This window comes from Spermophilus citellus, assembly GCF_964194105.1.
Source record: "Spermophilus citellus genome assembly, chromosome: 11".
NCBI classification, from domain to species: Eukaryota; Metazoa; Chordata; class Mammalia; order Rodentia; family Sciuridae; genus Spermophilus; species Spermophilus citellus.
Genome location: NC_138192.1, coordinates 97,030,540 through 97,042,904, shown reverse-complemented (window position 1 = coordinate 97,042,904; position 12,365 = coordinate 97,030,540). Strand labels below are relative to the sequence as shown.

Below are 12,365 nucleotides of genomic sequence, written 5' to 3'. Positions count from 1 at the left end.
GGTTGAGAAAAAATTTATGGAGAGAGGATATATGATAAAGTAAATGGGGCACAAATGCTAGCAATAGATGAATCTGAAAAAAAAAGAGTATATGTCCCTATATTTTTTTCAAAATTGTGTAAGTTAGAAATTACTTTTAAAAATCATTAAATTAACAATACATGTGATAAACAGCCATAACCTTATTTTGGCCTTGGGGAATCAAGATGATGCGGCATTGAAAAGGAAGAGGTTTTTCCTGATCCCTCAAAGAGTGTACTTTTGTAGAGTTCTAAAGTATGTAATCTTTCCTGTTATATACAGCATTCCCAAACTTATAACTAATATGAGCATTTGTTTTATGATTTACAGATTAGTTGTGAGGAAATCTTTATTTTCCTTATCAATTGCTTTTCAACTCTGTGGTTACTCTGATGTTTTATTTCAAATTCAGTGGATAGAGTTTTAAACTATTTTAAACAAGTGTTTCTAAGAATGCTATGGATTTCTAAATTTTACCCAATTGGTGCTGTCTTTAAATGAAGGACATCTATTTCTAAATGACTGTTATATACTGCCTCAACTAATGTTTCACAGTCAACTCTTCCTTATTCATCATTGAGTTATGAATTCACTGGCTCACTTCCTTAGGCACCGGACATATCAACAGGGAAATATTAGGACCTAGTCCCTCAACCAGTTTAAACTTTAGTGGGAGATACTGGCAAGTTTATATGCAGTCACAACAGAGTTTGATAATTATGTTACTGTGCCAAATGTTTTTACTTTATGTTGATTGTCACACCAAAGGGTTTGCAACATAAAGCCATCCTACTACTATTCCCCTGCGAAATTTGCCTTCCCATTCTCATATTCTCCTTTTTCCTTACCTCTACCCCATCTCACCTCATCCTTTATTGCAAAAATCAAAAGCTTTCAGGAGAAAGCATTCAGCACCACCAAATTCTTACTCTGTCAAAATCTGCACCCTCTGAGAATCCAGACCCCATTTCCTTGTACTTCTCCAGGTCTTTGCTTCTTTAATTGTGCCTTTTCTTTCCAGAATCAATATCATCCCACTCAGGGCTGGAAAATCTGAAACAACACACAGCATGCTCTAAAATCTTGCTCATCTTAAATCAAAAAACAATTCCAATTGTCATTACATCCACACACCCCCACGGACTATTCTATAACTCTTCTCCCTTTTATTGCAGAATCTCTCAAAGTAATTATATTGGAAAGTTGTCTCCAGGTTCTCACCTCCTAATTCCTGTGTGCTTTTCATCCTCTCTGATCAACCAGTGCTGTACTTTTCACAGCTACTGATGACTTCCATGTTGACAAACATAGCAAATTCCCTTTTGTCTTCATCTTAGCCTTAGCAGTTTTCACCAGTTGCCAACTTTGTCTTTATAGAGACATTCTTCTTCCTTTGCTTCTAGTATATCACCTTATACTGATTTTTCTTATTGGCCACATTCATACTTCTTTGGTGGCTTGTGCTCCTCTAAATACTGGAGTTTCTGAGCATTCAGTCCTGGGATTATTTCTTTTTTCTAGTTGCATCCTCTCCCCCCGAGTGACTTTATTCTGTTCTGAATCTTTAACCATCTCCTTGTTAATGTCCCCAGTCTGCAATCTACATCTTTTCTCTGTGATCCAGACAGCTATATCCAACTGCTACACTAACATGTCCACTTTAGTGTCTCCTGGATATGTAAAAACTTACAATTAATTTTAATAAATGCCATTGCCATAGAGTCAAAACTTTATTCTTCTCCCTTATAGCTCTCACATCAGTTGCAGTTGCTCACCTACAGTCTTACTGCCACCACCATTTTTTATCTAGACCCCTACGTAAGCCTATTATCTCCCTGCTACTGTCATTACCTCTTTATAATCCTTAACTTACACAGAAGCCCTGGAAGTTTTTGAAAGATGTAAACATGAAGATCATGTCAGCTTTAGCTTACATTGAAAAATCAGACAACTAAATAAGACCATAATGATATTTTCCCAGATTTCTTACCACAGCTATAAGACCAGGCACATTCTGGCTGCTCTCCACCTACATGACTTCACAGGTACAAGCTCATCATGTGCCATTACTTAATTCACACTGACCTTCACAGTCAACAGACTACCTCAAATTTTGTTCTCTTTGGGATCTTTGAATGCCCTATTCCTAAGCCCAGATTCATCATGGTGACCACTTCTCAACTTTGGGTTCTCTCCTTTAAAAATTACAGGTCATCAGAAGATAACCTTTGTGAAAATTCAATCTATTAAGGCCTCCACTCCCCTTGTTATCCTTTTTAACTACTCTGCTTATTAACTTCACAGCATTAGTCACACTCTGCAATCATATTACCTGTTTCCTTCCTTCTGGTCTCTATTCCTATGACAGCACCAATACTGAGAACCATAACCTTATTTGCCTTCAACCTTCTTTATTCAGTGCCTATCAGTGTCTGGCACATTATAAGCCCTCAAATGCTATTGTAGAAATTCCAAATTCATGCTGTTTAATTTCTACAAATGCATGGAATCTAACCCAACCTTTAAACCACCTTTTATTTCATCTTTAATACTTAATCTAAACAGTTTTATTATAGGTACACATTTAAGAAAAAATAGACATGGGGGAAAGAGGTCCTTAAGATACACATTATCTTGTAACTAATCATTTTCTTCCCAGCCACAGATCTAGCCTACCATTTGTACAGAATCCCTTTATTTTTAATATATTCAGAATGGGCATATTGCTAAATAATTAAAGAAAGTTTAAAAACCTTCTTCTTCTGCCAGGTTTTTTTAAAAAACTTATTGCTTCCTTAATTATATAAGCTTTTAAAAATTCATTTTCTATACAGCTTATTATATAACACACTGTAAAAGATACTGATGGATGGAGGATTAGATGAACACTGGATAGGGCAAAGGGGTGGGAGGGGAAGGGAGGACTGTTAACCTAGCTTCACCTGCATAATATTCACTTGTAGGAATTTTAGATTGAGAGCTCAATCAATATAAAAAAAATCGATAAAGTGTTATATAACATTTCTTTTATGTTTAGGTGTTTTCATTCATGGATTATTTCTGGATGGAGCTTCCTGGAATAGAAAGATCAAGAAACTTGCGGAATCACATCCAAAAATTCTTTATGATACAATGCCTGTGGTTAGTATTTCCTAATGATATATATACATGTACAGCCAATTCTTGTTATTTGGGATAATAATGCTCTATAAGTTTCTGCCAACATTGGATTCGAAAATTCATAAACCCAGGGGAAATATGGGTTGAGATTTTGCAGTTTCAATTTTGTTAATTGATTGAGAAATAATTGTGTTTTGTTTCTGTTCAAAGCCATCTTATTTTACACATATTTCTGGATCAGTAACATAAGCTCATGGGCAACAGCACATAACTCATTCCTGAAGAAAGCTCGCGGTATCCTTGCTGCATCACACAGCCTACATGCACTTAACTAACATTGGACTGCACTGCAGCGTGCACTGGGGAGTCACTTTAAACAATGAAATAAAAAAAAAAAACACAGGAAAAGGTAAACAAGATGTACTAAATAAACTGTGAAAAGGACACTTACTTATAAAGCTAAAACTGAAAGCACAGCTTCCCCTGGCTCAGCCTTAGCTGAGAAAACACCCATCAGATATGGATGACTCAGATCTCTAATGCTCTACCCAGGTCTTCCAGTGACCAAAAGTGCTTTGTCTAGTCCAATGAACTTCTGTTCCTCCTGCCCCTTATTGTGTGTTGGCATCCACATATGAGAGAGAACATTTGGCCTTTGAATTTGAGGGATTGGCTTATTTTACTTAGCATGATACTCTCCAGATCCATCCATTTACCAGCAAATGCCATAATTGCATTCTTTTTTAAAAAATATTTCATTGTGTATATATACCACATTTTCCTAATCTATTCATCTGTTGAAGAGCATCTAGGTTCCATACCTTAGCTATTGTTTATTTAGCTGCTATAAACATTGACGTGGTTGCTTCACAATAGTATGATGATTTTTAAATCCTTTGTGTATATACTGAGTAGTGGGATATTGGGTCAAATGTTGGTTTCATTTCAAGTTTTCTGAAGAATCTCCATACTGCTTTACAGAGTGGTTGCACCAGTTTGCATTCCCACTAGCAATGTACCTTTCTCCCACATCCTTGCCAGCATTTATTGTTATTTTTATTCTTGTTAGTTGCCATACTGAGTGATATGGAATCTCAGTATAGTTTTAATTTGCATTTCTCTAATTGCTAGAGATGTTGAACATTTTTTTCATATATTTGTTGACTATTTGTATTTCTTCTTCTGTGAAGTGCCTGTTCAGTTCTTTTGCCCATTTATTGACTGCTTTATTTGTTTGTTTGTTTGGTCTTAAGCTTTTATATATATAAAACGATGGGGAATGCATTACAATTCTTATTACCCATATAGAGCACAATTTTTCATATCTCTGGTTGTATACAAAGTATATTCACACCAATTCATGTTTTCATACATGTACTTTGGATAATAATGTCCTTCACATTCCACCATAATTTCTAATCCCATGCTTCCTCCCTTCCCCTCTAAACCCTCTGACCTATCTAGAGTTCGTCTATTCTTCCCATGCTCCCTCTCCCTACCCCACTATGAATCAGCCTCCTTATATCAGAGAAAATATTCAGCATTTGGTTATTTGGGATTGGCTAACTTCACTTAGCATTGTCTTCTCTAACTCCATCCATTTACCTGCAAATGCCATGATTTCATTCTCTTTTATTGTTGAGTAATATTCCATTGTGTATACATACTACATTTTCTTTATCCATCCATCTATTGATGGGTATCTAGGTTAGTTCCACAGTTTAGCTGTTGTGCATTGTGCGTCTATAAACATTGATGTGGCTGTGTCCCTGTAGTATGCTATTTTTAAGTCCTTTGGGTATAGACCGAGGAGAGAGATAGCTGGATCAAATGGGGGTCCCATTACCAATTTTCCAAGAAATCTCCATACTGCTTTCCATATTGGCTGCACCAATTTGCACTTCCACCAGCATATATGAGTGTACCTTTTTCCCCACATCCTCGCCAACACTTATTGTTGTTTATCTTCATAATAGCTAACATTCTGACTAGAGTGAAATGAAATCTTAGAGTGATTTTGATTTGCATTTCTCTAATTGCTAGTGATGAACATGTTTTCATATATTTGTGGATTGATTATATATCATCTTCTGAGAAGTGTCTGACCCATTTATTGATTGGGTTATTTATTTATTTATTTGGTGTTTAGCTTTTTGAGTTCTTTATATACCCTAAAGATTAGTGCTCTATGTGATGTGTGAGGGGTAAAGATTTGGCCCAAGATATAGGCTCTATTTTCACCTCACAGATTGTTTCTTTTGCTGAGAAGAAACTTTTTAGTTTGAGTCCATCCCATTTATTGATTCTGGATTTTAATTCTTGTACCACAGGAGTCTTATTAAGGAGGTTGTGGCCTAATCCCACATGATAGAGATTAGGGCCTACTTTTTCTTCTAATAGGCTCAGTATCTCTGGTTTTATTCCTAAGTCCTTGGTCCATTTTGAGTTGAATTTTGTGCCTGGTAATAGATAGGGGTTTAATTTCATTTTGTTGCATATGGATTTCCAGTTTTCCCAGCACCATTTGTTGAGGAGACTCTTTTCTCCAATGCACCTTTGTCTAATATAAGATTATTGTAATTTTGCGGGTTAGTCTCTGTGTCCTCTATTGTGTAATTGGTCTACCAATCTGTTTTGGTGCCAATACCATGCTGTTTTTGTTACTATTGTTCTGTAGTATAGTTTAAGGCTAGTATAGTGATGCCACCTGCTTCACTCTTCCTGCTAAGGATTGCTTTAGCTATTCTGGGTCTCTTATTTTTCTAGATGAATTTCATGACTGCCTTTTCTATTTCTATGAGGAATGTCATTGGGATTTTGATCAGAATTGCATTAAATCTGTATAGTGCTTTTGGAAGTATGGTCATTTTGATAATATTAATTCTGCCTATCCAAGAGCAAGGTAGCTCTTTCCAGCTTCTAAGGTCTTCTTTGACTTCTTTCTTTAGGGTTCTGTAATTTTCATTATATAGATTTTTCACCTCTTTCATTAGGTTGATTCCCAAGTATTGTATTTTATTTATTTATTTATTTACTGTGTAAATGAGGTAGTTTTCCTTGTTTCCATTTCTGAGGATTTGTCACTGATATACAGAAATGCCTTTGATTTATTGGTGTTTATTTTATATCCTGCTACTTTGCTGAATTTATTTACTAGTTCTAGAAGTTTTCTGGTAGAACTTTTAGGGTCTTCTAGGTATAGAATCATATCGTCAGCAAATAGTGCCAATTTGAGTTCTTTTTTTTTTCCTATGTGTATCCATTTACTTTCTTTCATCTGTCTAATTGCTCTGGCCAGTGTTTCAATAACTATGTTAAATAGAAGTGGTGAAAAGGCAACCCTGTCTTGTTCCAGTTTTTAGAGGGAATGCCTTCAATTTTTCTCCATGTAGAATGATATTGGCCTGGGGCTTAGCATAGATATCCATTATGATGTTGAGATATGCTCCTGTTATCCCTAATTTTTCTAGTGTTTTGAACATAAAGGGGTGCTGTATTTTGTCAAATGCTTTTTCTGTGTCTATTAAGATGATCATGTGATTCTTATCTTAAGTCTACTACATATTCTTCTAGTAATCTCAGGGTCTCTGCCTAGGTCCTTGATCCACTTTGAGTTTTGTGCAGGGTGAGAAATAAGGGTTCAATTTCATCCTGCTACATATGGATTTCCAGTTTTCCCAGTACCATTTATTGAAATGGCTATTTTTTATCCAATGTATGTTTATGGTGCCTTTGTCTAGATAACTGTATTTATGTGGGTTTATCTCTGTGTCTTCTATTCTGTTCCATTGGTCTTCATGTCTGTTTTGGTGTCAATACCATGCCATTTTTGTTACTGTATCTCTGTAGTTATAATTTAAGGTCTAAGTATTGTGATGCCTCTTGCTTCATTTTTCTAAGGATTGCTTTGATTATTCTGGGTCTCTTATTTTTCCAAATGAATTTCATGACTGCTTTTTCTATTTCTCTGAAGAATGTCATTGGAATTTTTAATAAGAATTTCATTAAATATGCATTGCATTTTTGATAGCATGGCCATTTTGACAATTTTAATTCTGCCTATCCAAGATAATGGGGGATCTTTCCATCTTCTTAGGTCTTCTTCAAGTTCTTTCTTAAGTGTTCTATAGTTTCCATTGTAGAGGTCTTTCACTCTTTTGTTAGCTTGATTCCCAAGAATCTTTTTTTTTTTTTTGAGGCTATTGTAAATGGGATGGATTTCCTAATTTCGCTTTTAGGTGATTCATCATTGGTGTAGAGGAATGCATTTGATTTTGGGGTGTTAATTTTATATCCTGCTACTTTGCTGAATTCATTTATGAGCTCAAAAAACTTTTTGGAGGAGTTTTTGGGGTCCTCTAAGTATAGAATCATGTTGTCGGCAAACAGTGATAGTTTGAGCTCTTCCTGTTCATATCTCTTTAATTTCTTTCTTTTGCCTCATTGCTCTGGCTAGTGTTTAAGGACTATGTTGAATAAAGAGGGTATCCTTGTCTTATTCCAGTTTTTAGATGGGATGTTTTCAGTTTTTCTCCATATAGAATGATGTTGGCCTTGGGTTTGTTGTATATAGCTTTTACAATGTTGAGGTATGTTCCTTCTATCCCTAGTTTTTCTGATGTTTTAAACATGAATGGAAATGCATTTTGTCAAATGCTGTTTCTGCATCTATTGAGATAATCATGCGGTTCTTGTCTTTGAGTCTATTGATGTGGTGAATTATGTTTATTGATTTTTGTATGTTGAAGCAAACTGGCATCCCTGGGATGTTATTTCTCACTTGTGTATCTATTCTTCTGATGAGCTATATAATTTCACATACTACTCTGATGTAATTATCTTTCTTCCACTTCTGGGTATAGGACTACCTTAAGCATCTTTTGTAAGGTTTGTGTGAAGGTCCTTAGATTTTCCTTATCTTGTAAGTCTTTATTTCTTCTTCAATTCTGAAGGATAGTCTTGCTAGGTATAGTCATCTAGGATGGCAGTTATTTTCTTTCAGAACATGAACTATGTCATTCCATGCCCTGCTGGCCAGTGTGATATCTGCTGAGAAATCGTTTCATGTTTAATGAGGTTGTCCTTAAATGTGACTTGGTGCTTTTCTCTTGGAGATTTCAAAATTCTTTTTCCTGTACTTTTGACAATTTGACTATAATATGCTGTGTTGAGGATCTTTTGTGGTCATATCTATTTAGAGTTTTACAGGCTTCCTGTAGCTAGATATTCATGTCTTTCCCAAGATTGAAGAAGTTTTCTGCTATTATTTTATCAAATACATTTTCTTTGCCTTTATTCTTTATTTCTTGGGCATGCTAATGATGCAGATATTTGATTCTTTAAATGATATTCCAAACATCTATACTCTCTTCATTCTTTTAATTTTTTCTTTCTTTCTGTGTAAATGTGGATATTCCAAAAGATGTGTCTTCAAGTTTTGATATTGTTTCCTCCACTTTTTTTTCCCTCTGCTCTTGAGGCTTTTAACTGGATTTTTTTATTCGACTAATTGACCTCTTCATTTCTGATTAGTTCTTTTTAATGGCCTCTATCTGTTTATTGAACTTCTTATTCATATCCTGCATTGTACTCCTAATTCCACTTACCTATTGTTATGTTTCGGATATGAAGTGTCCCCCCAAAACTCATGTGTTGAAAGTGCAATGCCAAGGGAGCAATGATTAGGGCTCTGATCTCACTAGTGGATTAATCTATTTGCTGGGTTAATCCATTGATAGCTGAATGGACTACGGGTTGGTAATTATAAATAGGTGGGGGGTGGGTACCTAGAGGAAGTAGGTCACTGAGAAGATGCCTTTGGACTATGTCTCTGTCCCCAACCCTGTCTTCTCTTTCTCTCTCTCACTCTCTCTCTCTTTCCTTCCTGGCTGACATGAGCTGAGCAGCTTTACTTTGCTGTACCCTTCTGTCTGGTGTTTTGCCTCACCCCAAGCCCAGAGCAATTGAATCAGCCAACCATGGCTGATTCCTCTGAAACCATGAACCAAAATAAGTTTCCATTCCTCTAAATTGTGCTCGTCAGGTACTTTGGTCACAGCAATGAAAAGCTAAGTAACATACCTGTTTATCTGTATTCTCTTGGATCTCACTGAGCTTTCTTAAAATCTTTGGAATCTGTTATTACATACAGAGTTATGTTTTTTATGTTTCTTGCGATCCTGTGATGGGATTTGTACCTCTGATAGAATGGTAATCTCTATCACTTTAGGGGATAACCTTTTTAGTGGCTTTCTGTGGAAAATGTGTGCTGGGGTACCAACTTGTTAGGCAGTGCTGACTTTATTTCCAGCTTGGTACCATAGTAAAATCTTTCTGTTGTTTCTTCACCCGTGATTAGTGAGTTTGGGCACAGTGTAGACTGTATTGTATTTGGCATCATAGAGATTATTCTCTTGGCAGGTTTGCAGGAGTGGGGATACTCTACCAATTCAGGTGGGTGTGGTGTAGACAACAGAGTATGTAGGATGCATCCTGTGTGGTTATTCCTATTGGCTATTACTTGAAAGGGTATCTGGTACTGACTGCTCTAGTAGTAGTGAAAAGGCCTAAAACACTTGTCCTCTGATGAGATATTGGTGTAGGTTCCCGTAATTCACAGAGAAAGGTGGATTCACAGCCTCTTCTCTTTGACACATCCAGTCTCATCAGCAGTACAGACAAGGTGCAGAGGTGACCCAGGCCAAAGACCCATGTACATAACAAAAGTTGTAACAAATGTGGTTAACAAAAGTTGTTGATTCTCTTTGCTGTACCATGAGAGTGCCTGCTCAGGAGTGGAACCTCAGATCCTCTGTAGCTGTCCATGCCCGAGGATGTGGCAATGCTGATGACTTTTCTCTCCTTATTCTTTCAGTTGTGGTACCTGCCAGGGATTGAGTGGGAATAGGTACAACTGGAGCTGGGCAAAGCTCCTCTTAAGGGAGGCACTTACAGTAGAGAGGGAAAGCAGAGTATATCTGACACTGGGCAATGTTTCTCTCTTAATTTGTTTCCAGACTTTCTTAGACTTTCCCCCCAAGGGCAAGGTGACAACTGGGGGCTTTTCTCCCTTCAGTTTTTCAATTGTAGCCTGTGAAGGATCAAAGTGAGAGTTGGTGACTGCAGCCCGGCAAGGTTTCTTCCAGGAGAAAGTGAGAAGAGAAGGCCATCAGGCACTGGACTGATTCTCTCCAGATGTTAGGCTGTGTACCCCAAGGGCAGGGCAGCCTCTGAGAACTTTTTTCCTCCTCCGCTTCTTGATTTCTAGTTCTTTCCAGGGATTATCAAGTGGGAGTTGATCACAATTGGAAAAAATTGTGAAATAGAAAATATTTTGGCAAAAATAGATCTTGGCTGAGGTGCTTGCAAGAGTGAGGGAGTGTGACCTTCCCAGGCTGTACACATTGGGGATGGGGCCACAGCGCTGCAGGAGACTGCCTCTGCTGGGAGCCATGGAAACTTTCTCCACCTGGTTAGATACCCATGCAGTGCTGGGAGAGACGTGGTAGAAACCTTTACAAATGCCCTTAGTTCTGGCACCCACACATGACTGGACATGCCTTGGTCTTGGGAGCAAGTGCCCCAATCCAGTTCTTGTGAATGGCATTCTGCTCCCCTCCACATCACATCTGTCCCCCACTATGTACCAGTCTCAATGATTTGTGAAACATCTACCCATCAAGCTAGTGCAGTGTTGTAGTGAATGTCTAGATCCCAGAGATGGGAATATGCAGGAATTTCTAACCCCTAAAATGCTCTGGGTTACAGCACCCTGGCTCCTTGCTGGGAGATGGAGTGAATTCCTTTTCCTAAGCCAAACTGCTATGAATTTCAGGCCTCTAATTTAAGATGTAGGCCTACGAGGGCTGGGAAACTTTCTAGTGGCTTGGATTACCAGTATCAGCACTGGTAGAGTTTACTGAGACTTCCACATTTACCCCAATGAAGAGACTGGGATGTTTTCTCTTGCTTTGCTGCTGTCCCTGTCTCTGGGTTTTGCAAGGTTTGTTTTTCTCTACTGTTGTATTCCAGTGTTATCCAATTGCCACTCACCTCAGTATGCAGCTATACATCCATTGCTTTTGCTCTTCGTGGAGAGTTCAATTTAGTGCTGGGTACCTCTATTCAGTCATCGTGCCTGCCTCACGACAACATTCTAATCAGATAGCATGTTATACGTATTAACCACTTAAAAATAGTCTCCTAAAATAAACAGGTGATTTAATTATATAGCTGTTAGTAAGAGCTCCTAAAGTTTTTGGAACTGGCTTTAAATTAACTCACATGGTGCCGGGAGTGGTGGCACAAGCCTGTAATCCCAGCAGCTCCAGAGGCTGAGGCAGGAGGATTGTGAGTTCAAAGCCAGCCTCAGCAAAAGTGAGGTGCTTAACAACTCAGTGAGACCCTGACTCTAAATAAAATACAAAATAAGGTTGGGAATGTGGCTCAGTGGTTGGGTGTCCCTGAGTTCAATCCCTGGTAGCCCCCCCACCAGCCACCAAAGAAGACACAGGGTTTTTAGTAATAATTTTCTTCTTTCAAAATAAATGTGACTTTTGTTTTGTTATTGCAAGTCCCAAAATCAACCCCAGGTAAGTATGGTAGAGAGATGATAAACAGTTTCTTTTCAAAAATAAGTAAAAACTACTTTTTCTGTCTTTAAACTGGTTCTGAAGTTGAGATCTTAAAAAAAAAAAAAAATTTGTCAGCAGTGTTATGATTGCTCAAAACCCAAAATCTGTTTGTGCCACAGAAATTTGAAGATATGACTAACCTTATTCTGAGAATACCACAGTAGGCTCAAATACACGTAGGTATAATAGCCTTGACCTAAAGAGTGTTATGCAATTTCTTCCAGATGTGGCTAAAGCCCTGTAAACGGGCAGATATACCAAAACGACCAAGTTACGTTGCTCCATTGTATAAGACAAGTGATCGGAGAGGAACACTATCCACCACTGGCCATTCTACGAACTTTGTAATTGCCATGATTCTTCCCTCTGAGCAACCCAAGGAGCACTGGATTGGACGTGGTGTAGCACTGTTGTGTCAACTTAACTCATAACACAAACATGTCATTTTCTTGTTCCTATTTGTTATTTAAATGAAGTATATTTTATTCTGTTGAAATATTTTTTTAGTTTAAGTATATTTGACTAACATTATTCAAAAGTATGAATTTACTTATGTGCAAATGCAGTCTAAATTTAAAAGTATTCATACTT

General features: G+C 37.4%; 1 protein-coding gene across 1 annotated transcript in view; it reads left to right on the top strand.

The window, feature by feature from the left end:
• DNAH7 (dynein axonemal heavy chain 7) overlaps window positions 1-12,205 on the top strand; it is a gene marked incomplete at both ends in the record, with an annotated part of 288,918 nt that extends 276,713 nt beyond the window's left edge. The window contains 2 exons of the mRNA XM_081261736.1: window positions 3,059-3,162; window positions 11,999-12,205. Coding sequence (XP_081117862.1) covers window positions 3,059-3,162; window positions 11,999-12,205 — 311 coding nt within the window. The remainder of the gene's footprint in view (window positions 1-3,058; window positions 3,163-11,998) is intronic.
• Window positions 12,206-12,365: the final 160 nt, after the last annotated feature.